We start from the raw sequence: 27,451 nt of genomic DNA on the forward strand, positions 1-27,451 counted from the left end.
CAAACCGATGTCGCTCAAAATTTGTTAAAAAAACAAAAAATAAAAACGTATGTCATAAAGTCTTTCTGCTCTATATGACTTTGAACAGGAGCTCAGTGATGGCCTGGTCCAGATCTGGGAGGAGATCCCCCAGGACACCATCCATCGTCTCATTAGGAGCATGCCCTGACGTTGTCAGGCATGCATACAAGCATGTAGGGGCAATACAAACTACTGAGTACCATTTTGAGTGAAATTTCAGCAAAACTGACTAACCTGCTGGATCATTTTCCTACTTTGATTTTTGGGGTGTCTTTGAATTCAGCCCTCTGTGGGTTGATCATTTTCATTTACGTCAAACGAGGTGGCTTCCTTTCATTCCTAACACCTTACCCAGTTCACATTAGTGTAGATATCCAGCATGAGATCTGATGTTTTCCTTTAATTTGTCTGAGCAGAGTATAAACAAATATTCATCCGACCTTATACTGATGCATACAGAGAAATGGCAGGGTTGGCGACTCTTGGTGCATGCAGAGTTTTACCTTGCAGTAGCCGCAGACAGCACATCACCCCATCCAGAGACATTTCTCAGTCCTAAAAGAAGAGCCTTCATCATTAGAAGAGAGTCTCTCCTCTCGACAGCCATCGGTAGTTATTTTTCATTTAAATTTGCACCAAAATACCGTTTTAAAAAGCTCTTCTCTCCCCAGAGCTGCTTGAACCACTGATACAAGGTAGGATGGATCCATGCTTTCATGTTATTTACACCAAATTCTGACCCTACCATCTGAATGTTGCAGCAGAAACTAAGACCCAGACCAGACATTTTTCCAATTTTCTGTTGTCCAGTTTTTTGTTCCTGAAAAGCCGACAGCTGAACACATATGAAGTAACACTGATTTTGAAAAAGAAAGCAAACAGAGAAATAATGCAAAATATCTTTAATCTGATGTAGATTAGCAACATTATCAATGCTGTGTTAAAACAATGCATTACTTACAAACTTTCTGAAAGGGGACTCTAGCATTATTTTCCATATTTCCTGTCAATACATATACTGCAGCTATGCTGGATGCTCATATTAAACATGTCCAAAGTTTCAAATAATCCCCGTGAGACAAAAGCAGCCTTTTTTTTTTTTTTAAACCTTCTAGATCTGCATGATGTCAGAAGGGGACGTCCTTCATGTTCCATATATGATGATGAGTACAGAAACTCCATCCACCTCCCATTCAAAATTCCTGTTTACAAGGAGCAGCCAATCAGAAGTTATGGTTACATGATAATAAAAGAATGAATGAGTGAGTGTCTTAGTTTCCAGGATGAGTTCAAGTGTTTCACTGCTAAAAACTCACCATGTTTTTCCCGTTTTAATTCTGCTTTTCATTGACAGAATTATAGTAAATTGCACAGTTTTCTCTGGAGCTTGAAAAAAAAAAAAAGTGACTGGAATTCTTTTTGTTTCTTGAAGATGTTTCACCTCTCATCCAAAAGGCTTCTTCAGTTCTCAAACCAAATGATGTCTTCAAGAAACAAAAAAAGAAGTCCAGTCACCTTTTTTTAAGCTCCAGAGACAACTCTGACCTGGATGACAGAACCTACACAGACACACACACACACAGTCTTCTTTTACTCACTTTAGTGATTTGAAAAATTCAAGCACGAACCAGCGGACGTTCTGGTGTTCAGTCACATTTTCAATAACAGACCATTTACAAACACAAAGAAAAAAAAAAAAAAAGCAGACTTCCCAAATATTTTCTGTGGTTATTTATTTACGCTCTGCCCGACTCTGCTCCAATCAGCTAGCTGTTTGAGGCATTCCAGTGCCAAGAAGGGAGTTGCAGAGTGCCCTCTGGTGGACAAACTACACAATGTCAACACTCACATTTTCATTTATCAAGCAATATCGATACATCGGCCAGCTGGACTTTAATTTTACTTTACTTTCACTGAATTCCCCATCTCCTTCCTGTAGCTAACAGAGTGCCAGCCAGATGCTTCTGGATTATTTAACACAGCATCATTAATATGAAATCACTATTTTATTTGTTTCAGTACATCTATAACATGCTCAGTATTGTTTTTAGCTACACAGTTCAGTCTCTCTTCATAAAATCCTAAAGCACATTTGTACGAACAGCTCCACAGTTTTGTTTTAACACCATCACATAAATGAAGAAGTCAGTCATGATTACACAGCAGTTTGACTTTGTGAAGCAGTTCATGATCACATTCTCACTTTCAAAGCCTTTTCCAGACAAAAACCAAGTGTCCCTCCACCACAGAAACCTTCACGTGTTTCACTTCTGGCTGACGATGGTGCGGGCAATCAGCTCTTTCATTATCTCATTGGTTCCTCCATAGATGGGCTGAACTCGAGAGTCCACAAACGCCCTGAAAACACAAACAACACGTTGATGAGCTGAAATTTAATTAAAAATAAAAACAAAAAAAAGTGAATAAATCAAGGCTCTTTGCTGCACAGGTTATTTGACACTAACTTGGCGATGGGGTATTCCCACATGTAGCCCCAGCCTCCGTGGAGCTGCAGGCACTGAGTGGCCACTCTGTTCTGGAGGTCAGACGCCCTGCAGATAAAATAAAGTATATCAGCATGTGGCAGCAACACGGCTTATTCTTCGAACTCAAAACCCTCACCAATACTTGGCCATGGAGGCCGTGGCGGGATCCAGGCGTTTCTCAGCATGGAGCTGGAGGCAGTTATCGATGAAGGCTCGGCCCACACAGATCTCAGTCTTCAGCTCTGCCAGCTTATGCTGCACGGTCTGTGGAATGAAAGCAGAAGTAACAGAGTGACTATCTGCTTGTTAATCTGCCAACGAGTAGCAGAACTTCAAAGATATTGGGACTGAAATGGTAAAGAGATAAACAAAGGTATGGTGTGATGACCAGAAGGAAACAGGTCCTTATTAAATAGGAACTTATCAGGACAGACCACATCCCTACATGAAATCTAAAAATATTCACTAAAGACCTGCAGGTGAGCGACTGTCTTTCCGAACGCCTTCCGCTGCATCACATAATTCCTGGTTTCCTCAAACATGAACTCACAGCTCGCTATGGCCATGTCAGCAATCACCAGACGCTCCTAGAGAAGAAAATAGGTGGTGGTGGTGGGGGTTTGTGACCATATTAAATATTTTTTTAATAAAAATGCCTTAAATGTTCTCTTCACCTGAGGGAGTTCGTTCATCAGGTAGTAGAAACCTTTGTTGAGCTCCCCTAAGAGGGCATCAGCTGGGAGCCGCACATCCTCGAAGAACAGCTCAGCCGTGTCCTTCAAAGAAGGAGAAAGAGCAGAGGGTTTCCGTGGGGTTTGCCCTGATCATGTACTTGTGGCGCAGACTCAAAATAGAAGTATAAATCCTTCGTAACGAGAACGACCGAGCAGTGCTCTCATTTTTCATTTATATCTGTGTAAAAACTATAACTTAAAGCAAAAGTTTGAAACTGTTTTGTTAAATAGTTCAAACTTAGAGGGCTATGAGAGTTACATATGTAACCAACATTGCTTTCATCTCCTCAGCTGACCAATCAGAGCAGACCGGGCACGTAGAGAGTCTTAAAGAGACAGAGCATTTTAGAACATTAAACCAGATAAACCTACTTGCAGACTAAAATAAAATGATGAGCATATAAATAAGAACAATATGGGGATGTTAAACATTTCTATGACCCTGGTACCTGGGCCTTCAGGCCAATCTTCTCCAGTTTCCGCCCTTTATGAAAGCCCTTCATGCCGTCCTCCACCAGGAACAGACTGATGCCGTGTGCCGCCGTCTTCGCCTCTCGGTTCGTCACGGTCACTACCACCACCAGGTCGGCCATCCAACCATTTGTAATAAACACCTGAAGAGGCGAGATGGAGCGGCATCTAAGCTGGTCTTTAAACGTAATACAGTGACTGCTTTTGAAGGCGTGACTCAGTCAGTACCTTGTTGCCGTTGAGGATCCAGTCGCTGCCGTCCCTCTTGGCGTACGTCCTCACACCCTGAAGGTCACTGAAAAAGATACAGGAGCCGGGTCATCGAAGCTACATCACATTATGCGGTGCTGATTTCGTTGATGTTACAGCTGTGCTTGAGTCCTGACCTGCCTGCTCCTGGCTCGGACATGGCGATGGCAACGATACATTTCCCAGCGGCCATCTTGGGGATGAAGCGTTCGATCTGTTCCTTGCTGCCATAGTTGATGATGTAGGGCATGACGATGTCGGAGTGCAGTGCGAAACCTGGGCCGGAGCAGTTGGAATACATTCTGGAGTTGCGCAGACAGCAGAGATGAAGTTTGGAGACAGCTGACTTTACCAACTACACATGCAGTCTAACATTTGATGAGATCTATCATTTGCGCTGCCTGCATGTTTTTCTTGTATTGCAGCCAATCCCTCATTTCTATTCTATATTTTGCTTCCAAGCAGCCAGACTTTGTCATTTTTAAAGTGCTCTTGAGCAATAGTTCTCCAGACTTTCTGAAGGTCTTTCAAAGTTCTTCTTTGGACATTGGCTTCTTTTTCAGTCATTTTCAATCCAGTCCTTGTAAATGACTGAAAAAGAAGCCAATGTCCAAAGAAGAACTTTGAAAGAACTTTGAAAGACTTTCTGAAGGTCTTTCAAAGTTCTTCTTTGAAAGACCTTCAGAAAGTCTTTCAAAGAAGAACTTTGAAAGACCTTCAGAAAGTCTTTCAATGTCCAAAGAAGAACTTTGAAAGACCTTCAGAAAGTCTGAAGGTCTTTCAAAGAAGAACTTTGAAAGACCTTCAGAAAGTCTGAAGGTCTTTCAAAGAAGAACTTTGAAAGACCTTCAGAAAGTCTGAAGGTCTTTCAAAGAAGAACTTTGAAAGACTTTCTGAAGGTCTTTCAAAGAAGAACTTTGAAAGACCTTCAGACTTTCTGAAGGTCTTTCAAAGTTCTTCTTTGGACATTGGCTTCTTTTTCAGTCATTTTCAATCCAGTCCTTGTACCCGACCATTTTCAGAGGAGTGCTTTTTTTTTGGTTGTTAAGCCGCTTAACTCTGACCTATGAATCATTCAAGCATAAAGAAGGCTCCTAACTCAATGGATGAACCAGTGTTGTGTCAACACATAATAGACAATTTAGCAAAAAACCAGTTTTAAATTGTATCTTTAGGCACTTTGTTACTAGCAGCCTGTCACAAAAACACACCATTTGATCCTGTTTCTTTAGTTGAATCTATGAAAAATGCCAAAGCTAACACAGTTTGACAGCATAAAATAGCATTTTTGCACAAACAAGCTGATTCCCAAAAAATCTATTATCTGAAAACTTGGCATATCTCAGCATGGTGTGCAGTGTGTCCTTAAAAAAAAAAAAAAAATCTGAAAATCCAGCAAAGATCTGAAATGGACCTGAGAGATGCATCTGGACCTTCAGCTGATCCATCTACTGTTCACTGAAGCCTCATCAGAAATGGTCTCAGTGGAAGGGTGGCTGTCAAGAAGCCATTCTTAATGATGGGAAACAGGGAGAAAAGGCTGAGATATGCCACATTACACTGGTCTGAGAGTGACTTGACATCACTGGTTCAAATTGTCAGTATATACAGAGGAGATCAGGAGAGGTACAACAGTGAGTGTCTGCAGCCATCTGTAAAACATGGTGGAGGCTCTGTCATGGTTTGGAGCTGCATTTCAGCCGGTGGTGTTGGAGATCTTGTCAAACTTGATGGAATTATGAATGCAGAAAAGTACCACCAGATTTTGATCCACCATCTGGAAAGCATCTGATTGGCAGCAGCTTCATTTTTCAGCATGACAATGATCCCAAACACACTGCCAACGCAGTAAAAGCATACCTGGATAGAAAAACCCAGAGTGGAACACTATCAGTCATGGATTGGCCTCCCCAGAGCCCGGACCTCAACATTATTGAAGCAGTGTGGGATCATCCTGACAGAGAACAGAACAAAAGGCAGAAACATCCAAAGAAGAGCTTTGAATGTCCTTCAAGAAGCCTGGAGAACTATTCCTGAAGACTACTTAAAGAAATGCGAAGAAAGCTGCCTCAGAGAGTTCAGACTGTGCTGAAGAATAAAGGTGCTCACACCAAATATTTACTTTCAAGCTCATTAGAATTGTACAAACTCTGTTTTTGCCTCATATGCTGTACTTCCATGTATGTTCACTGCAGCTATTTCTCTTTTTCCTGGCAAATCATGAAGAAATGACTGTTGGTGAATAACAGTGGTTTGAAGGACAACTCACTGCTCCTCCCACGTGACAGCTGCAGAAAAGAGGTCTCCTCCGATGCCACCGTGCTCCTCGGGCGTCATTATTCCCAGCAGGCCTTGCTCACCAGCCTTCTCCCACACCTCCCTGCTCACCTGACCCGCCTTCTCCCACCTGTAACAAAGAACAGGAATTAAAATAAAGCTGGCAAAAGCTTCCTTTTATGTCTCTTGGTGATTCTTTAAACTTTCACCTACTCTTTGTGGTGCGGCACCACTTCCTCTTGGAAGAAGCGCCGCACATTTTGTCTGAAGAGGTCATGGTCCTCGTTGAAGATCCGGCGGGTCCCGATGTCCATCAGTGATTTAGCGCTTGAGGTCTCGGGTCGGGCTGAGTGGGAGGACTGCTTGAGCTCCTCAGACTTACTGTGCTGAAATCTGTAAGGAATTACAAAAATTCCATCAATCACACTTCTGGTATTTTTAACTACCTCTGCTTTGCATTTCCCCCATTGCAACTGCAAATAAGAACACATCCCTGTTGATTTACTTGGTTAAATAAAGGTTACACTGACTCGCCACACCATCTAGTGGTAAAAACTGGAATTACACCCTGCCCTAGCTCAAATCCAGCTAATGTCTCTTCAACACAAGACACAGATGTTTAGGAAGTAAAGTCATATTGGTTGTTTCTACTCATTCTGTAGACAGCTGTTCATTTTGGGAGGTTTCAAACTACTTTTAAACATAAGAATTTACAACAGAAACCGTCAAGATTTAATTTTTACCTAAAAAAAAAGGGATAAAAAGATCCATGATTGATTTACAGTGCTACAAAAGGGGCTACACTGGTATATCTTTACTTTTAGACTTCTGCTGTTTAAAAAAGTTCAGTTCATTTTGAAGATTTGGTTTGGATTTTCAAAATAAAGGCGTCCCTGTAAGTAAAAGTGTGTCAAAGGTTGCTGCACACACTTCAGTCTATTTCAATTACCATCGAAGAAAACAAATGCACCCTAACGTCTAACATGTACTTATATATAAAAATATATATAATTAACATTAAATAAAGTTAAAGTAATTCCTCAATCAGCGTAAAAGTCCCGCTCCTGTATTTATTTCAGCTGGTAGTGACAGACGCAGCTCTGGATGACCAGAAGTCATTTAAAATGCGCCTTTTACCTGACAGCAGCTGCAGACAGCAGCTGTCCTCTTACAGAGACATGTCTCAGTCCAAAAAGACACGGTTTGATTAATTTTTGCGGTAACATCTTCGACTGAAAGGTAACAACTTCAGGAGAGAATAGGCAAACAAAGAAAGATCGTCTGAGTGACACTCGCATGGAAGATGCATCACTCGGTCCATTTAACGGCTGCTCTTGCACAACTATGTAGACGCTAGAAAAGTACTATTCTTACCTGCCGTCGGCCTCCTTTATCATCTATTCCTAAATCCATGATTCTCAAATCCAGGCCTCGTGGCCCAGTGTCCTGTAGGTTTTAGATGTGTCCCTGATCCAACACACCTGAATCAAATGGCTGAATTACCTTCTCAGTATGCAGTCAAGTTCTCCAGAGTCCTGCTAATGACTTTTATATTTGACTCAGGTGTGTTGAAGCCGAGACACATCTAAAACCTGCAGGACACTGGGCCACAAGGCCTGGATTTGAGAACCACTGTCCTAAATAAACCGGAATTGTCCCCTTAAATTACGTTGTTAGAGCGAATACAAAGCAATTGTTTTGGCCATGAAAAAAGCAGCAGAGTGAGACCTCTTACTTTTTATTGACGGGCAGATTTCTTTTTCTATTAAACTGCATGGACGCGTGTTTACTCATCACTGCCACTATTGGCCGGGGTTATGCTTTTGCGGAACACCCTTTGCAGTACTGAAAACGGACATCTACGCCCCCAAAAAGCACGCTGGCGTGTAGTTAGCAAATTAATTTCTGTCATAGGACACAGAAAACATAACAAAGATCTGCTTCCATCAGCCTATTTTGTTTTGGCTTATGAAAAAACATCAACAACGCAATCACAACTGCATGTAAACACATTTACTGCCACATCACGCCACATGGGGGCAGGCCTTCTAAAGTCTCATGGTGCCCTGAGCTTTTTTTTTTTCTCCACTGAAACACAAGCAAGCTGGAGTGGATAAATGGACCACTATTATTAACATCAGCAAACCTTTGAGGCTTCGTCCAGATTTTGGATTTTCATTCAGTAATCGCACCATCGCACCATGCTTTCTCGGCGTAACGACAGATGTATGGGCTGCTTTAAGAAACAAATCAAATGAGTGGAATCTGGCTGCTTATTCTACTTTATTTGTTTGTTTAATTTCTGCAGCAGCATTGTATTCTTATACAATAAAAAGGGAAATTGTTTATGTTCCAAAATTAGTCAAATATACTTTCCTCTGGGGAAAAAAAAGAAGGAGAAAATGACATTTACTCCCCAAGAAGTTTCAGTTCAAAGTGATTGAACAGCATCTGCCTGATGTCACAGGTACAGACAAAAAAGTCACGCTGTTATAGGATGAATATTGCTGAGTAAAATTTTTATTTATTTTTACTTGCACATATTTCTTTAATTTTTATTTATATATTTTTTGGAAGTTTCACGATTTGGTGCTAGATGGATCCTCTCAAGGTAAAAACAGATGAAGTAACCACTTTGGTTCAAATCCAGCTGCTTGAAACCATCACAGTCTCGAACCCGTGCTGTCTCTGTGTCCCATTAATATTTAACTTAAATTAAACAAACTGTCTGAATATCTTTACTAATTTTTAGAGACAGTAAAAGAAATACATCGTTGTAGATTTAAAATCACACACTGTGTTTAGTTTTGCTGAAAGTAAATTTGTAATCTCAAACTCAGAGAAAAGTAAGTAACCTAAGTTCAGCTGGCCAACTAACCCTAAACAACTGCTAATCAAATTATTAATAAAGAAAGTAGCTGGTAGACACCAATTTATTATTCATCATTCTTTCTCTTTGACTTCATCTTCATGGACCAGTTTTAGGTTTTATTATGTTTTGATTACAAGTTTGCTCATAGCCCTGCTGTTAGCTAACAGTGGAAATTCAAGCCATACTTTCTGCAAATAATTTTATTCAGAAGTCATCAGCTAGCTACTGTATTACAACTACATCCAATTTCAATTTGTTTAGCTAATAAAATTTAACTGTTTGTCCAAACTGTTGAACCATGATGTTAGCTAACAATAGCACTGCTAGCTAAGTAACTTATTCCTAATTTTAGCTAGCTACTGCATTACTACTATGAACCCATAACATCTGGGTAATAAATTTAACTCTTTATTAATTCTTTCATTTTGCCCGTTCAACTGTTTTCCCATAATTTTAGCTAGCATACTTTTAGCACAATTATTTGCAACTTGATCATTTTAGCCAGACACTGCAGTACAACTCCCTATCCATTTTTGACATTTTACTTGTTTATTGCTGCTTGGCCATATTTAAAGCTAATTCTTCAGTCATTTATTCACTTTCTGATTTTTTTTTTAAGCTCTATTTACTTCTTCTTGGCTCCTGCTTGCTTGTTGATAAGCATCAACTTTTCAGCCTAAACTTGTTAAATCTGAGACCTACAGAGCTCGCAGTCTATGAGCGCCACATGGGCAATGAAAGATCAAGGATCAACCCAGATGGGATGTATGTTGGAAAAGTTTATTCTCAGATGAAGAGAGTGAAAATAAATAAAACTTTTCAGGGAAGGGGGGGACTTCTGGCGGTCTGACCACGACCATTCTCCAGCACCTTTGGCATTGCTGGGCCAGTGATGGCGTGACTGAATGAGGTGGCGGTGGGAAGGGAGGGATCTACCCTCACTTGATGAGCGGTCACCCCTTCTCCCCCGTTCCTCACCCCATGTGGCGAGTGGAGACGCGCCCCGGTGGGGGGGGAGTAGAGGCCGAGTGATGGTGGTCTACAGTGGAGAGGTGATGGCGATGTCCCGAGAGATCAGGGTGAGAGACGAAATAGAAAGGAAACAAAATAAACAAAAAAAAAAAAAAATGGGCTTGCTTCAACATCCCTTGTACATAGTCCTTGTCTTTCCTTGGTTGGTCTTTGAAACAGTGTAGATGTCCTGAACACTGTGGGGCTGTCTGTAGGCGAGCTACAGTTTCTTCAGCACTCCTGCTGCTGGCCTCTTACACAGACATGATGTGCTTGACGAAAGCTGCGGGAAGAAGTTCAAATCTTTAGATTCCTCCCACTCCTGGAAATTCAAAAAGAAAAGGAAAGTGGGATGCTGTCAAGTTTGATCTTACCCTCATAGTGCACACTGCCGTTCTCGTCCTCCTGGCCGGCCATAAGGGCATCAATCTCTTGCTCGTTCATCTTCTCTCCTGTGGATGCACAAGGATCCGTATCAGGGGTGCGCTCTCCATTTCACTCGCTGTGCGTGCTAAGCAAATTATATTTGTGCGCTTCTATATTTGGGAGGCTCACCCAGGGTGGACAGCACAATGCGGAGCTCAGCACCCATGACTGTGCCGTTGCCCTCCTTGTCGAAGACGCGCAGACCCTCAACGTAGTCGTCGTAAGTTCCCTTGGGGAGGGCGTCAACCTGCTTCAGCATGGGCATGAAAGCGTCAAAGTTGATCCTCTTGTTGGCCATGTCTGTTGACAGCACACTGAATTACAACACATTCCACGGCACAGACAGCTCTTTTGTGTCCTTAAAAAGCTTATGTCTCACCGTCGGCACTTGGGTTGCCCAGAATCTTTGTAACGGCCCCGTTGGTGGGATTCTGGCCCAGAGCGCGCATGATGTCGGCCACCTGGTTGTAGGCCACCTGGCTGTCACCAATTCTGTCAAAGAGACCAAAAGCCTCCTTGAAGTCTGGTCAGGAGGGGAGAGATGAGATTGAGTTACAAGGTTTTGATACAAGTTGATCAAAATAAAAAGTGCTTAAGGACTTAAAATTAAGACTTCAGTCAAAAAGAAAATGTTAAAAAATAGTCTGTCAGGGCTTTTTTTTTTTTTTAACTCCATCCAAAATTTACAATTAATAATATTTGGTATGAAATCCATGTTTTCTTTGTGGTGCTGGTAACATCCATCCCCTCTGGCTTTTCTATTCTTTCTTTTACAGTGTTACCAGTCATCTATGTCAGCTGCACAGTGCCGCCCTGTACCGGAAGATTAAAGACAGTAAACGCCACATAATTCTGTCATTGTTCTCAGCTAATTGGGAGGGACAGCTGTGAAGAGGAACGCACCGACTCGGGCCCGAACAATGGTTGGCAGTGTTTATGAATCCCACCAGGAACTCAAAGTGACCTTTTTGACAGATTAATGCGCTTGTGTCGCTTCTCAACAGCAGTTGTACCCTTCCTCCACCCCTCCCTCCCTCCCCACCCTCCTACATTCCTGCCTCCACTTGCATTTACAGCAACATCGCGCGCAAACTGATACACCCCGACAGAGGAACGCAGGCCATATAGAGACATAAAGACATGGCCCTCTTTGAGTCAAACCCAAGAATGCTGACTGGGCTGTAATTAACACCTTGACTTGGAAAGGGACTTAATGTTAGACATATAGTATAGCTGTACAGCAGAATGTGCAGAGGCAGCGCTAAACAAATAAGCCTGACTGGAAACTCAATGAAGGTTTGCCTGCGAGTCTGGAGATGCACAACTGGAAGATTTTGAACTACACAAAAATATCCATGCCCAAATTGGGAGCCCCAACAAATCCCATAGGGCATGTTTATAGAGGACACGTCTTTCAGCGGTAAGCAAAAGGTTTTGGGATGATTTGGATTCTTGTGTAAGGTGATGCCACCAGGACTGCATTTTAAACCCTGACCTGGGGATTTAACGCCCCTGCTGCACGAGGGTCACGGTGGCTCGCAAGACAAGGCTGAGAATAGACATGTCTTAAATCCTTCACGACAGCTGGAGAAGTTGGTGGAAGGACATGGGGGGCTTTATCCCCTACTTCCACTTTTTAGCACTTTAATCATATTAAAAGCTCAGCTAAGTAAGCCTGCAGCTAGTTTGAGTGTTTGTTTACGGTGATAATTACAAAAGCTAAACGTAAATGTCCTCCCAGCACGATGACCGAGAGGTCGGTGTCCTCATCTTGCCGTTTTCGTAACTTACCCTCAATCTGGTCTGCTGTGAACTCAGTCTGTTACACACACAAAAAAAAAACAGAGAAAACTCACATTAACAAATACATAAACACACAGAAGAAGAAATGAAGAAAAACAAAATCAGTGTATTCAGCTTATGTAACTGTGCAACATGATTCTGAACACGTGATGGATGCTGAATATATACATAAGTATATAAGCCTATTAAGACATTAAACATAGACATGTGAACGCATTTCAAGGCTCTAGTCCTGGGTGCCAGTATTCGTTTTGCCTCACTAGCAAAAGTCCCAATTTTGGGGTCATTTTCGAGCTGATATCCAAACCCATTAAAACAAAAACAAAAGGTAACTCCATCAGCAATGCCCCACCCAAAAGGTCCAAAACAGAATTTTGTACACACCATTTTGGAGAGTAGGAGCTGGAGGAGATGAGAAGCTGAAGTCCCAAGACAGAGTGGTCCTGAGCCATGGTCCAAGCACCCCTCTTATTTATTCCAGGCATGTGATGTCACGTATGCTAATGGGCGGATCAGATGACACATTGGAACATCTTTAACTTTCTTAGGGCAAACGGAAAGGAGAGCTGCGCGCCCTCAGAGCAGCGGGGGTAGGCCTTTAGAAGGGGACAGGGCTATTTTTGGAAGGCCGAAAGAACGGTTGCAAGATTTCAAACTGTCTGTAAATGAGTTACTATTTAAACCCAAATGCTTTCAGCAGTCTTGACACTTCAACTTCTCTCCTTCAGAAAACGACGCACGTCTGATGAGCGAAAATGCGGAAAACTCAGCGACCTAGACGCTCACTCGAGGAGGGCTCCGGAAGCAGAGAGCTCATTTACAGGGTGGTATTTTTAAACAGCCACACTGCTCCTCCTCTTATGGTTAAATAGCAGGAGGGCAAAGAAACATTTGAAAAATTCACTCCATTTGGATGGGTGTTTAAAAACATTGACACTGAGAGGCGGTTATCTCGAGAACAACAGCTTTTATAACAACAGTGAAGCACATAAGAACCCCTGTCCTCACAATGCTAAACTCAGATCAGGACAGGCAACAAATAAATTCACATTGTGCAGATTTACTTGCTTCACCTGACTAGAAACCAGTCAGTGTGTCTGTTAATGAATGGACGATCACATTAGAGCAAAGTTAAGCTTACATAAAAGAGGTTATGTTACTCAGAAGTGCCTTCGTGGCATAATAAATGAAGTTTATAAAATTAAGCCAATTTCAGCAGCATTTCCGACTTCAGCAGAGCTCTCCATGGTGCTGACGGCTACAAAACAGGCAGCCTTTTATTAACTACTTTAGATAAAGAAAAAAAGACCTCTCAAGAGTGAATTTTTCAATATGCAACAGAACCCATGAAATAAACAGGAAAAAACACTTTGCATTATATTGACTTTAAAGCTGATCAACACTTCTGATCTTGTGCTGAAAGCAGTTTCATTTTTCAAGTTATTTAAAGGTAGTAGGTAGGAGATAGTGAGCAGACCCTAAAAGAAAACAGTGAAGGTCATTGTACCATAAAAAAAACAAAAACTTCCAGTCTAGAGTAGACAATGTGGCGTGATAGCAGCTACATGAAACAGGCTAAACCCGGAAAAAAAGACAGAGAGAAGGAAAAATGAAAGGCAGAAATAGAGACAAGTCAGATAAAACAAAATGAGATAAATGACAGTCTTTGATTGGTTAGAGGCTGTCCAGAGGAAGAAAGAGAGAAATAAGGCAGGCCATGAGAGATCTTACTTATTGAACCTGAATGTAATGATTTCATATGAGTCTTGTTGAGTAATTTAAATATCCACTTGGATTGGGGGAACCAGTATTGCACAGATTCCTGATATTCTTTGATTTCTGTTGCTCTTTGCTGAAAAGGTTGCATTGCTCTAAAAAGCTGGCTATTGGATTCAAGCCAGGCAACATACTAAGTCAGGTATTACAATTCTGGCATTTTCCTTTGGATCATTATTAGGTTCCCTGTTACGTCAGGCCTCTGGAGACTGGGAGTCATCCCACGAACCAGTATTTTGGTATATACAAAAGCATTTGTGGGGACAAAACCTTGTGTACTCCCACCTCCCAACAATGATCAGGCTTCTTTTTGTGCTCTTTAGCAAAATTCGATCCTTCAGTTTTGTGTCAAAGAGCCAGCCGTGTTTTCCCAGTTTGGGTGCCGTCCACAGAGGATGACATTATGCAATGTGTTGTGGGCGATTTCCATTTATAAACCCTGTGCCAAATCTGAGGCATTAGCTTTCTCAGAGCCAGACTGTGCAAGTACTGCACTGCCCATGGTGTCATTTTAGGAGGTCAGTTGCTGGTTAGCGGCACGATTATTGCTGCAGCTGCGCTTCGACTGACTTTCAGTCAGCCATCAATCTTCCTGTATACTTTTCCATCCTTAATTTAGATATTTCAGTTCCTCTGGCAGCCCTTTTCCACGTGAAATAACCCACAGGCCCAAACACTCTGGAAGCTCTGGTGTTCACAGGTCCGTTCATGGCATCAGACTGACTGGAAATCGTGTGTCAGTGATCACTGGTGCATTCACTGCTGGTGTGGCGCTCTGCTTCATGGCCTGTATTGTCTTTATGCAGTCAGAAAAGGAAACTGACAGCACAATTAATAGTAACTACTATTTTGAGTTGACAATATGAAGTACTGAATACTGAAGTATTGAATACTGAACACTTTTGTTGTATAGCTGTGGTTTTTACAGAAGAAATCCCACTCTGTCTTTCAAGCATTCGGTTAAAGTACATTTGTAGTCTTTGTGAGCCAGTAATTTCTGGTGGAGTATGACAACATTGAATGTTATCTACTGCAGCGCCCTTATAGTTTATACATATTTTATGTATGTATGTTATGGAATATATTATAAACTCATTACTAAAACAAATCATACTAATTATGTATGAGTACTATGCACAGTACTGTGTAAAAGTTATTTCTTTATATTTTGCTTCCAAGCAGCCAGACTTTGCCATTTTTAAAGTGGTCTTTAGCGACAGTTCTCCAACTTTCTGAAGGTCTTTAAAAGTTTTTTCAGATATTGGCTGCTTTATCACTCGTTTTCAGAGGAATGCTGTTATTTTATATCTTTAAGCCACCTAACACGGACCTATGAAGCAGTCAAGCATAAGAAAGGCACCTACTCATGAGAAAAAGGGAAAAATCCAGCAAAGACCTGACGCAGGACCTGAGAGATGCATCTGGACCTTGAGCTGATCCTTCTACTGTTCACTGAAGCCTCATCAGAAACGGTCTCAGTGGAAGGGTGGCTGTCAAGAAGCCATTCTTAAGGAAGGGAAACAGGGAGAAATGACTGAGGTGTGCCAAATTACACAAGAACTGGAGTGAAAATCAGTGGCAACAGGTCTGACGTGGGGAATTCACATCACTAGTTCAAATTGTCAGTATATATGGAGGTCAGGAGAGGTACAACAGTGAGCGTCTACAGCCATCTGTAAAACACGGCGATGGCTCCGCCATGCTGTAGGGCTGCATTTCAGCCAGTGGTGTTGGAGGTCTTGTCAGAATTGATGGAATGAAGATTTTGATCCACCATCTGACTGACAACAGCTTCATTTCATGACAATGATCCCAAACACACTGCCAATGCAGTAAAATCATACCCGGATAGAAAAACCCACAGTGGAACACTACCAGTCATGGATTGGCCTCCCCAGAGCCCGGACCGCATCATTATTGAAGCAGTGTCATCCAAAGAAAAGCTTTGAATGTCTTTCAAGGAGCCTGGAGAACTATTCCTGAAGACTGCTTAAACAAATGAGAAGAAAGCTGCCTCAGAGAGTTCAGGCTGTGCTGAACTCTGAGGCAGCACACCAAATATTGACTTTCAAGCTCATTACAAGTGCACAAACTCTGTTTTTGACTCATATTCTGTATTTCCATGTATATTTGCACCTATTTCTCATTTTCTTAGCCAAGTATAAAGAAATGTGGGGTGGCTTAAGACTTTTGCACTGTATTGTATTCTCTTGATTCTTCCTCAACTATAACCACAGGAAAAATTAAATATCATGTATGTATGTATGTATGTATGTGCCCCCTGATGTAATCTGTTCACCACTGTCAACCTGCTATGTAGATACAGTATCCCTCTGTATCTTTTTTGGCCTTATCGTCAAATATATGCATGATTGTTAGAACAGAACAGTTTTCCTTTAAAATTTGGTCCACAAGGAAGGAAACACAAAGCTTGATACACGTGATTAGATAATTCACTTTTAGTGCTGCTCGACTGCAGTGAGTCTAACTTGTCATCGTCCATGTAACACAGAGCAATCTACTGCTGAAGATCAGAACGAACATTTGTAGGAGTGTGTGAACCACAGTGAAACACATGCCTCGGAGACCACTCCCCTCCTGGACAGATGAACTCTATTTTTACTCCCATTCCCACTGGAGGTGTTGGGTTTCTCCTGCGCGGCGGAGACCGGGGTCTCAAGATTCTCTGGTACTGTAACCGCCTCCCCCTCCACCAACCAAGCTGGCCTCGGATCGTAAAGAAGCTCCGGCAGAGAGCTTAAAAAAGGTGGCATTGTGTTGCTGCCTGGTTTTCAGCTCGTCACATGAGCCTTATTTGGAAAAGCGACTGGATTAGATGTGCCAAGGGGCCCACAGAGGAAGAAAAGAAGATAATTCAACTTACTCCAATATAATATTTATCACTTGAAGCCAACTGAAAGCCAAATTTTATTGGCACATAACTACTGAATACGAAAAATTAGATCTCATAAGACACTACTGCATTAACTTCAAACGTACTTCAAAAACTTCTGGCTCTCTGCTGCCCCGCTGTGCCTTTCTTTACCGCTGCACATCAACAAACCAAGCAGCTTTCTAAAATGACCACAGAGCAACAGCTGTACAAACTTTATTGCTCAGACAGTGCAAAGGACAGCCAACAGCTTGTGAGGTTACGCCCTAAACACGCGACACAGCTTGTGTTATGTCTGTTGCAATGTAGCCATCTGTACTTTAAGCATGTTTTCAACCCCCCAAAACAAGTAAAACAATAGAAAACAAAAGCATCCAAACATAAATATATACAGCTAAGTGTTAACAAAACTCCAGTCTGCTTTCCCACATTTTCATTTTATGTTGTGGCTGTTTGAAATTAAAAATTAGTTCCCTTCTTCTTCTTCACTGGAACCCTAAACAAATCACAATATTCAGTTCATAGAGCAAGAGTTAAAGTTATGAGACAATGCTAGAGAAGCTCACAAGCTTGATATATTTCCACGACATTACAGGAATCTGCCTATTAATGACATATGACGTTCCCAGCAGAAACAAGCAGGAAAAACATGGAACAATGTCCGAATGCTGAATCAAACCCTGCCGTCACGACGGTGTAGACTGGGTCCATGCGTGACAGAGAGCAGTGTGCGTCTTCGTGTTAAATGATCGCCGGCGTGGGTGGGGAGCACTACCTGTGGACACTTTCTACACCTCAAAGGCTGGGAATCGTGCTCTCATTGGATTCAGAAGGTCAGCCAGGAAGTAGATGGTGCCCGCCATGCCTGACAAGAGGAAGGGACAGTGTTTAGTTTAGTGTCCAATGATGACCAATGAACCCCCTCTCAGATATATCTCTTTATATATAGATATATCTATATAGATATTTGTATCTATATCTATACAGATAGATATAGCTATATATGTATATTAAGGAATCAACCAAGAACATAACCAGTATATATAAACATGATCCAACATCCTATTGGTTTGAGAGAAAGTAGACATCACTACTTGTGAGAAGTAATAAACTGGAAAAAAGGTCCAGATCTCCTGTTAAATCTACCCCGAGTATCTGGTTTACATACAAGCAATTCTTCCATTTATATGCAAATGTAGGTGGAGAGGCAGACTTCCAAGTTAAATGAACAAGTGTTTTGGGAACCACTGTTCCTAGACGCAAAGCAGTCTGGATGTTGGGTGGAAGCTCGAGGGTTTCTACGGAGCATCCAAAAATCGCTAAGTTATAGTTTGGCTCGTTGGTGAGTCTTAGAAAGACTAAAATGTATAAATATGGTCCTGATGTTTTAATCACCATGATCTGAAAAGATTGACTTAGACCATCAGGAAACTGTTTACAGATCTCCGGGCAGAGGGCCTTTCCCCCCCCTAAACGTCACACAGCTATCACACAGCTATTGCCCCCTGGTGGCCTTTAAAAAGAATGCGGGCTCAAGGCTTCACTTTTCAGACCTTGAAGCTAAACACATAGAAAAATGTACTACTTAAGTTTATCTTGTAACCTGTGACACATGCAAAAAAAAAAACTAGAAGAAGGCTAAATGTTACTTACTTCAGGGCTGTTGTGCATAAACATGATCATAAAAGGATATTTTTGGGAAGTTTGGGATCTGCCATCATTCATTACCTTCAAAAAGAGAGAAAGGAGTGTCTGGTGTCCGACATCCGTGTTTGCCGTAGTTCATACACCAGTCGGCAAACTGCAGAGATGGAGAAAGAGATAATGTCACAACAACAACACTGGACCGCTGAAGCGTCTCCGGAGGACGGTGAGCAATGTCAACAACTCCTAAAAATTGTGCCCCTCTCTGTGAAATCTGAGCATCTGCCGAGGTATCACATTATGACCACGATGTCCCTCTGTTGCGCTCGGCGGATGTGACGGAGCTCGGGCAACACATCTGAAGAGTCCATTTCCATCTATGAATAGATTCATATTAATGAAAGTACGTGTGGGACTCTCGCCATCTGGAGCGCACCCAAAAAAACCGGCTCGCTACCGGCCCCGCTTTGACGCCAACTCGCACAGACAGCTACCAACCTATTGTCAATAAACATAAAAGGCCCTGTCTCTCACATGCCCATCGTTTCTGGAATAATTTTCAATTTTAAGGCTGGCGAGCGGCCAACGGCGCTCCGATTGGCTGTGCTTTGAACTAAATTCAGTATGACTTTTGCATCTTGGATCAAAGTCGTTGAGAGGTAAGAAAGGACGAAACACAGAGCCTCGAAAAGGAATTAGAAAAGGACTTCTGTTTCTCATGGTTTTCTAAAAACACAGATGCTCATTGAAATTTCATGGATTAAAAAAACAAAACAACAACAACAAAAAAAAAAAAAAACAAAGTCTCCATCTTAACAGGAACCCCCAGTCATAACTCTAGTGTCAAACTGTAGAGGCATTAATCAAGCCTTTGGACACTAATTATGATGGATGCACTGCTGCTGCGCTGCAATTAATATTTGCAGTTATTTGATCACTGAAATGGCTAGTGCACGCCGTGACTGATTACATTATTAAAGTGCTTTCACGTCCTCTCACCATGCAGGCTCTGTAGAGGTACTTCGGATCCTGCGTCTGCCGGTACAGGGCCAAGAAGGTGTAGGCGTTACCGGCCGCACCGTGGCACAGGCCGTAGCCCTTTTTCAGGAGACCGTACCACCACACCACCTCCCCGCACTGCAGAGCGTCCTCCAGGTACTGAGGGACTCCAAAAGCCTGAAATGAAAGAGGATCTCGTAATCGTTTCGCACGTCTTAATTGTGACGAGCACGGGTTAAAATATTCTACAATTCGTTCTTGGATCCGTCTCGCGAAATTGATGCTGATTTCAGTGAAGAGTTCCTGAATACAAAACTGCAAGTTAAACAGAGAACTGTGGCGCTACTGCATAAAAGCCACCCTCTGTCACATGTAACAAGTTAAGAAATATCAGTTAATAAACAGCACTGTGGACAGTGTTTTAAATTGTTTGCCCTTTAAATAAAGGTCACTTATTGCCAATGATATCTAGTGTAGACAGAAAAAGCAACATTTTAGAAGATTAAAACATGGCTCAACTTCACCACAAGATGGCACTATGACTGTTTCAATGACCCCTCTGTTTTCTGAGACAGTGATTCCTAACCTTTATCATCCGAGTACCCCCCAGAACCCTGTTAGATACACACAGGAACCCCTCTCAGCCCAACATTAATCAGTTAATAATTTATAACTACCCATAATTATTACCTTTCCATTTCAACCCTTTATCCACTGCTTTTAACAAATGTCCAGTATGAACTCCACATGTTTGCCTACTGTGCAAAAGTCTCGAGCCACCCCTCATTTCTTTATATGTTGCTAGGAAAATGGGAAATAGGTGCAGTGATTTATTGAAACATACATGGAAATACAGTTTATGAGGAAAAGACAGAGTTTGTACAATTCTGCATTGGCACTGTGTTTGAGATCAAAATCTGATGGTACTTTTCTGTGTTCATACACCGACTGGCTGAAATGCTCCAAACCATGACAGAGCCTCCACCGTGTTTTACAGATGGATGTTGACACTCACTGTTGTTCCTCTCTGCTGACCTCTGCTGGAAATAATGATGATTTGAACCAAAAATAGCAAATTTGGATCCATCACTCCATCAGACCTGTTGCCACAGATTTTCCATCCAGTTCTTCTGTGATGTGGCATTCCTCAGCCTTTTCTCCCTGTTTCCCTTCTTTAAGAATGTTTCGGGTCTTTGTTGGATTTTCTCCTATTTCTTAAGGATACACTGCACAAATATGCCATGTTTTCAGCTAATCGCTCTTTGGGAATCACCTTGTTGATGCAAAATTAACATTTCATGTCTGTCAAACTGTGTTAGCTTTGGCATGTTTCATAGAACTAAAGAAATTAGAACAAATGATGTGTTTTTGTGACAGGCTGCTAGTAACAAAGTGCCTAAAGATGTACACTGGTATATTTTAATAGTTTAACAATTTTATTTCAACAGACAATTTAATCCTTATATTCATAGCTATAGTGATAGCTAACAGTTTATTTTTAAAAGAGTTTAGCTAGCTATTTCAACAATTTACTCACTTTTTGACCATTACTGATCAATCTGAACTATTTTTGCATTCCTTCTGGATGTCTAGTCTTACTATTTATCCATTACTTTTAGTTAACTGCTGACTTTTTCACTCAAATCAGTTCAGGCCAGCTTAATTAAATCACTAAATATAATTTCTGCTTTTCGGATTAGTTGAGCAGATCTTTCCATGTAGCACCTGGTAACTGAAGAAGTACCCTGTGGGGTACTGGTATTCTTGGTTCTCAAACAGACTGAGCTCTATGACTTTCTGCAAATGAGTAGTCCCATTTTCAAACTACCTCTGCATCAGTTTGCCCCCTCAGTCTTTACCTTGTAGGCCTGCAGGAGCATGTATATGACCCCCGGAGATCCGTGGCACCAGTGCACCAGCAGATCCCGATCATCGCCGATGCAGGGGGGGTAGTTTCCTGAAGGGAACTTGAGGCGGCAGACGTGGTCGACGCTGGGTTTCACCAGCCCGTACACGAGCTCCACCGAGGAGACGAAGCCTGGCTGTGAAGGAGGGATTAGACCTTTTTCAGAGGATAAAAAGGTGACAGGGGGCAACTTTGGTGGCGTGCGAGGTACTTTGGCAACAGGCGCATTAACTTCTGCACAAGGGTGCTTATTGGAAATTAATTTTGGAGCAAGCATAATTAACTTTTGAGATAGCATACCAAATATTTGCAGTCTGGCTTCTTAAACTGTGTGCATTTCCATGTTTTCTTTGATTCCTATCACTGAAAATTCAATAACTTTAGCTTTTGGAGTTCTCGGTGCAGCCAAGAAAACAAACCATATATTACACCCATCTGCCGTAAAACCACAGAAAATAATTGCCCATTTAATCCATACAAGCACAAGGCAACTGCACTTGCATCTCAAACCAAAAGCCTGTCCTACCTGCATGAGGAAGTAGTAGATGCCAGCCAGGCCGTGGGCAGCTCCAACATACTGCTCCTGGTACCACTCGTACATCAGGGGGCTCTGGTTCTGGACCCGGAATTTCCTGCTGAGGTGCTCACCTGATTGCAGCACAGCCTGGGTGATCTGAGGAAGGAAAAAAAAACTTAAATTAGTGGAGATAAATGTGAGAAAATGGACATCACGCACTGTTGTTCTCATCAAGAAAAAGTAAATAACCACTCTGGACTGAGTGTGCTCTGTTTCTGACTCACCTGTTGGATGTACACATCTGGGATCCTGTCTTTTCCAAGGTGCTGGTTGATGAAGACCAGGGAGTAGAGGTAGCCCACCCGCCCGTACAGCAGCTCGTCCGGCAGCCCGCCTGAACCCTTCACCACAGCCTGGTAATACTGCATCAGCCTGCGCAGGAAGTTTGTGACAGATTTTTTGCACCAGTGAACCACATCTTAAAATAGACTTTCTATTTATAACGACCTTTAAATGTGTACAATTAATTAGACCATAAATGCAATTCCAGCTCCAGCAGTGAAATGAACTAGATCCGGACCATTACGCTGGAAATTAAACAGGTCCAGTCGGCTCCATATGAGCTCATCTGAATCATAATGCTGATACTAAATAAAACTGTAATAGCCTCAATAATACAAAGTGCAGAAAACATGCCGGTACACATAAAATGATGCAAGCTATACAAAGTGTATATTATAACAGCCATGGGGGGAAGAAGCTGGGCCTGGTTTTCCCATTAGATTAGGCCTAAATTATTAACAGGGACAAAAAATGTTTGTTTTTGCTGCTCACAGGCTCAGATTGTTGTTCTGTGTTTCACAACATCACAGAGAGGATCCCCGAGTCTCTGACCTGTAACAGGAGACTGTTTCAAGGAGAAGTATTTTAGAAGACTACAGTGTAAATGTGTGTGAGTGCTAGAGAGAGTTTCACAGGAGTAACTGTGGAGTAATGTTATAGAGTATAACAAAGCCTAGTTTATGATTCTTTTGCAGACTCCATGCTTAACCAGACTATCTGGTTTGACTATTTTGACCAGGAAGAATAAGTCCAGTCAAACAGGAGAAAAAAAAAATCCTATAGTATAACAGATTTTCCAGAGGCAAAAATCTTCTAAGAGCAGAGAGACCTGCTGCAGACAGAGTGGAGATAATGTTACTGGGTATTCTACACACACTCTCAGTGGTATAAACATGCCTATATAACTGCTCCACAATTGCTCCATGTAGCCACTCTATCCATTATCTTCTGGTTATATGAAGTTGGGTCATGGTGGCAGTGATGGCTATACAGGGTATTCCACATATCCTTCTGCCTGGCAATATTTTCCACTTCCTCCTAGGAGGTCCCAAGGCATTCCCAAGTCAGATGAGACATACATTATATTCTCTTCAGAGAGTTCTGGGTCTATCCTGGGGTCTCCTCTCAGTTGGGCGTGCCCAGAAGACTTCCAAAGGGAGGCATCCTAACCAGAAGCCTGACCACCTCAATCGGCTCCTTTTGACATGAATGAGCAGTGGCTCTAAACCAGGGGTGTCCAAACTTGCGGGCCGCTTCCGGCCCCGCCCACTTCCGGCCCGCGAATTGATGTCAAAAATAACATACAATTTGGCCCTTTAAGTGACTTTTTTGACATTTCCCCTTCCCCTCCAATTAAGAGGGTTAAGCAAAATGTCAAAAAAGTAACTTAACCCCTTAACTGGCAGCAAAAAAAATCACCTGAAACAACTACATAACACCCTCTGGTTATTACTGGCTCTGAACAACCCATTTCATAGCCTATTAACCGGCCGTGTCTGGTCCGCGGGCCGAATGAAGTGCATTTATATGGCAGGCTAGACCCGCCCATTTTTATTGACACCTTATTCGGCCAGTCATGTTAAGAAATGGGTTTCCCAGAGCCAATAATACTCAGAGGGCGTCATGTAGCTTTGTCAGGTGATTTGGTGCAGCCAGTTACATGATTGGCCAAATGACGTGTCAATAAAAATGGGAGGGTCTAGCCTGCCATATAAAAGGCCTGTCACCGGGACCTGGCCAGTTAAGGGGCTACAGGGCCAAATTGTATGTTATTTTTGACATCAATTCGTGGACAGAAGTGGGCGGGGCCAGAAGCGGCCCGCAAGTTTGGACACCCCTGCCCTACACTGAGATCCCTCCGGATGTCAAAGCTCCTCACCCTGTCTCTAAAGCCTTTCCCCAACTGCGAGTCTACTTGGGTCTGGCTGACATAAATTTCAACATCAGACTGCAAGCATGAGGGTACTTCTGCGTGCCTGCCAGTGTTTTGGACCGCGATGATTTGTCCACAGATTTTACATTACCATGCACCCCAAACAATGGACTTGAAGTTTACCAGGAACGACTACTGGGCCATTGCGTCTCCAGCTGTCCATGTCCACAACAGCTAATGAGTAAACTCAGCCACCCTATGGAGGAAACTCGTTTCAGCTGTTTGCATTTGTGATCTTACTCTTTTAGTCATTACCCAGATCTCATAACCATAATTGAGGGACAGAATGTAGATGGACAGGTAAATTGAAAGCTTCGCCGCAACAGTTCGATACAACACCAGCATCAGTATATGTAGCATTCTTGCCTAAAAAAAGGGAAAATAGGGCCCAGGTTTCAAAATACCAGGACTGTCCTCAAAGCAACCACAGGCCACCCAGGTATAAACTATTTATTTATTTCCGGTTGCTGTGCTGAGTGCAGCTCATGCGGCTGTCTTTCTGACTTATTTCAGAGACCATCACGCGACAAGGTTGACTGTATTTGGTTTACGCTAACACTTTGGCGATGGAGAATCTTCACCAGCTGATCACAGCAAGGCTCATAATCCCAGAAGAGCTGCAGAGATGAGCTACAGCTAGGTAGAGGGATGGGAGGAGGCAATATAATCTAGCTTTTCCAGCTACCATCACAATTTGTAAAGTGGTGTAAACCCAGACATTTTCCTGCAAAGTAAAGTTTTTGTAGACTGAACGCCGAACTGCCAGCTTTGGGAATGTGGCTTCATGTTACTTGACAAGGGAATTTTTTCCCTAACCAGAACCCACAGCAGGTAGAGAGCTGGTACCACAGCAACTTAGGTCACCAACACTGTCTATGGTTGCAAGGTGCAGATAATGGGGATGAAGTCTGTCCACGGCTTGAAGAACGTCCTGAAGAGACAGCTGATTGCTGTGCCCTGTTACAAGTTCTATTCTGTATTGTTTATTAATTTATTTGAAAAAGCATGTGTGTGCCTCGCTGCTGCCACACGTACGGTGTAATTCTGTGAGGAAACATTGTAGTCACGAGGCCACACCCTGAAATTTGCCACACACCAAAACAACACTACCTGTAACAACTTATTTGAGGCTGACCTGTTGACACACTCGTCGCTCTCTTGCACCCTCTGAAGGCGATGGTAGACGACAGCAGCCACAGCCAAGGGCCCCGCATCCCCACACAGGAAGGTGACGTCATGGCGCCGGGTCAAACACTGGAGGCTCTGACTGACATGCTCCAGCGCTTTCTGAAGGAACGAGGACTCCCTGAACACTTCGTGGAGGTGCAGGTAGAGCAGAGCGATGCCTGTGAAGAAACAGTGCTGTCAAGTTTGGAAAGGGACCCAGAAACGTTTCCCCAACTTAAAAATATTACTTAGGTAAAAGTTAAACGATACAATAATCTTATAGCATGTGCACAGTTGGACCAATAAATGATAGATCCATGCATTTCCTTGCAGCCTGACTGATTTATCCCAGATGTGTAATGCTGTCATCACCTGCCCAGCCCGTGTAAGCAGTGCAGTTCCTTGGATCTGCAGACCTAAGCCCATTTTCCATGACGCCTAAAAGCTCCACAATCTTGCTGCTCAGCCGGTGGGCAAACTCTGGTGTGAGCTAAGGGTTTAAAACACATGAAAAACTGTAAATAAAATGGTGGAGTTGAAGCAAAAAAAAACAAAAAAAAAAAAATACAAAAAAAAAAAAACACTCTCAGGACTTTTTAAGGCACATTCCTCATGCATTACCTTTCCCTGAGAGTCAAACAACGCCTGTGTGGACGCGGGGCTTCCATCATAGTCGGGGTATGGATTCTTCAAGGCTCTGGTGTCCATTTTCAGAGCCTCGTTACTGCTGCGCAGCTTTTTAATATCTGGGTCAGCCAGAAAATAATCTGCAGGGAAAAAAAGAGGCAATACAAAGACGCATGAAGCAGAGAAGAGGCCAGTGTAATAGAAGCGGAGCGAAAAATTGTAAGCTATCGATCCTGTAACACAGAATTTAAAGCCATGATACACACCGAGCCTGCCGTGCAGAGCTACACACCCCCACACACCAACTCGTAACAGCTGAGTCAAACAACAATGCTTCTAGTTACGCAGATAAAACTAGCAGCTAACGTTAGCCTCTACGTTATGTCGTCAAAAAGTAATAAGAGCCTGTGTAATTCAGAATCATGCCATATCGATGACCAGGGGTGAATAGGGATAAAAATTTGCATATATGCTACCTTTGCAAGCGATGCACTGTTGGTGTTAATTCTTCTTTGTCTTTTATTTTTCTTGAGGGCACCTTCGCGCCGCTTTGCTCTCTACTGACACCTCTTGCGGCGGGAGTGGTACTGCAGCTTAGAGAAACCAGACATGCTGTTTTGACATGACATTTGACAGCAGTAAAAAACCAAAAACAAACAAACAAAAACCCCTAAATTGAATTTTTTGACTGAAATTTGACGACTGTTCGTAAAGTGACTGAAAAAACACAAACAAGAAAATATTTAAAAATTTTACAGGTGGATTTTAGATCTACCAGTGTGGGTGAAATCAGTGAAAATGGTGTTTTTAGGGAAGCTTGAAGCTGTGAAACTCTGCATATCATATCCGTGTGTAATTTTTTTATGGGACTGTGGTGACAGAGTTCAGTGGGAACCTTGATACTGGGTGTGCCCCAATTCAGGGGCTACACCTTTCAAAGGCCGCATTTTAAATTTTGATTACATCGCAACCAGGTGACAAAGGATTGTTGTAGACACCATTATGGCTGCAGAGATGGTAGAAAATTACCATCTCAGCAGCCGTCTCACCAGACAAAAAAAAAAAAAAAAAAAGGGTAAAGAAATCTAAGAAATTAGATAAAATGTCAAGAAATAGCTACATGAAGGAAAATGGGCACACAAACAGTAAGACTTCACTTAAAATCATCATTGGCCTTCATCTGCAGACAGAGTTTGTCCAGATAGCTGATAGTGTTCTCCTCTGGTGTTCAACTACAGCTGAGGAAATGCTGTCTGCTGATGAGCTCAGGGGAAAAAAGCTAGTATTGTACATTGAT

The 27,451-nt window shown here is 42.4% G+C and overlaps 3 protein-coding genes across 5 annotated transcripts; all 3 read right to left on the reverse strand.

The window, feature by feature from the left end:
• Positions 1-1,908: 1,908 nt before the first annotated feature.
• Positions 1,909-7,519, reverse strand: acadl (acyl-CoA dehydrogenase long chain). The gene is made up of 11 exons (XM_030749505.1): positions 7,376-7,519; positions 6,452-6,631; positions 6,231-6,368; positions 4,099-4,263; positions 3,941-4,007; positions 3,691-3,855; positions 3,182-3,283; positions 2,981-3,094; positions 2,644-2,771; positions 2,487-2,573; positions 1,909-2,379 (listed from the first exon to the last, which is right to left on the reverse strand). The coding sequence occupies exons 1-11, from the start codon at positions 7,462-7,464 to the stop codon at positions 2,286-2,288; spliced, it is 1,329 nt and encodes a 442-aa protein (XP_030605365.1). The 5' UTR covers positions 7,465-7,519; the 3' UTR covers positions 1,909-2,285.
• Positions 7,520-9,876: 2,357 nt separating this feature from the next.
• Positions 9,877-12,849, reverse strand: mylz3 (myosin, light polypeptide 3, skeletal muscle). Its single transcript, XM_030749972.1, has 6 exons — positions 12,735-12,849; positions 12,339-12,366; positions 10,927-11,070; positions 10,677-10,847; positions 10,496-10,573; positions 9,877-10,404 (listed from the first exon to the last, which is right to left on the reverse strand). The coding sequence occupies exons 1-6, from the start codon at positions 12,735-12,737 to the stop codon at positions 10,376-10,378; spliced, it is 453 nt and encodes a 150-aa protein (XP_030605832.1). The 5' UTR covers positions 12,738-12,849; the 3' UTR covers positions 9,877-10,375.
• Positions 12,850-17,219: 4,370 nt separating this feature from the next.
• On the reverse strand, positions 17,220-26,721 carry lancl1 (LanC antibiotic synthetase component C-like 1 (bacterial)). 3 transcript variants are annotated; one of them, XM_030753916.1, is made up of 10 exons: positions 26,631-26,721; positions 26,149-26,294; positions 25,900-26,017; positions 25,496-25,706; positions 22,370-22,517; positions 22,095-22,241; positions 21,522-21,704; positions 19,663-19,839; positions 18,748-18,820; positions 17,220-17,884 (listed from the first exon to the last, which is right to left on the reverse strand). In XM_030753916.1, exons 2-10 carry the CDS (start codon positions 26,233-26,235, stop codon positions 17,808-17,810), a joined length of 1,221 nt encoding a protein of 406 aa, XP_030609776.1. In that variant the 5' UTR covers positions 26,236-26,294; positions 26,631-26,721; the 3' UTR covers positions 17,220-17,807. The 3 variants fall into 3 exon arrangements, with proteins under 3 accessions (XP_030609776.1, XP_030609792.1, XP_030609785.1); XM_030753932.1 differs by having other exon boundaries at positions 26,149-26,291; positions 26,631-26,649; XM_030753925.1 differs by lacking the exon at positions 26,631-26,721 and adding an exon at positions 26,421-26,585.
• Between the last annotated feature and the right edge of the window lie 730 nt (positions 26,722-27,451).

This window comes from Archocentrus centrarchus, chromosome 2 (genome assembly GCF_007364275.1).
Source record: "Archocentrus centrarchus isolate MPI-CPG fArcCen1 chromosome 2, fArcCen1, whole genome shotgun sequence".
NCBI lineage: Eukaryota > Metazoa > Chordata > Actinopteri > Cichliformes > Cichlidae > Archocentrus > Archocentrus centrarchus.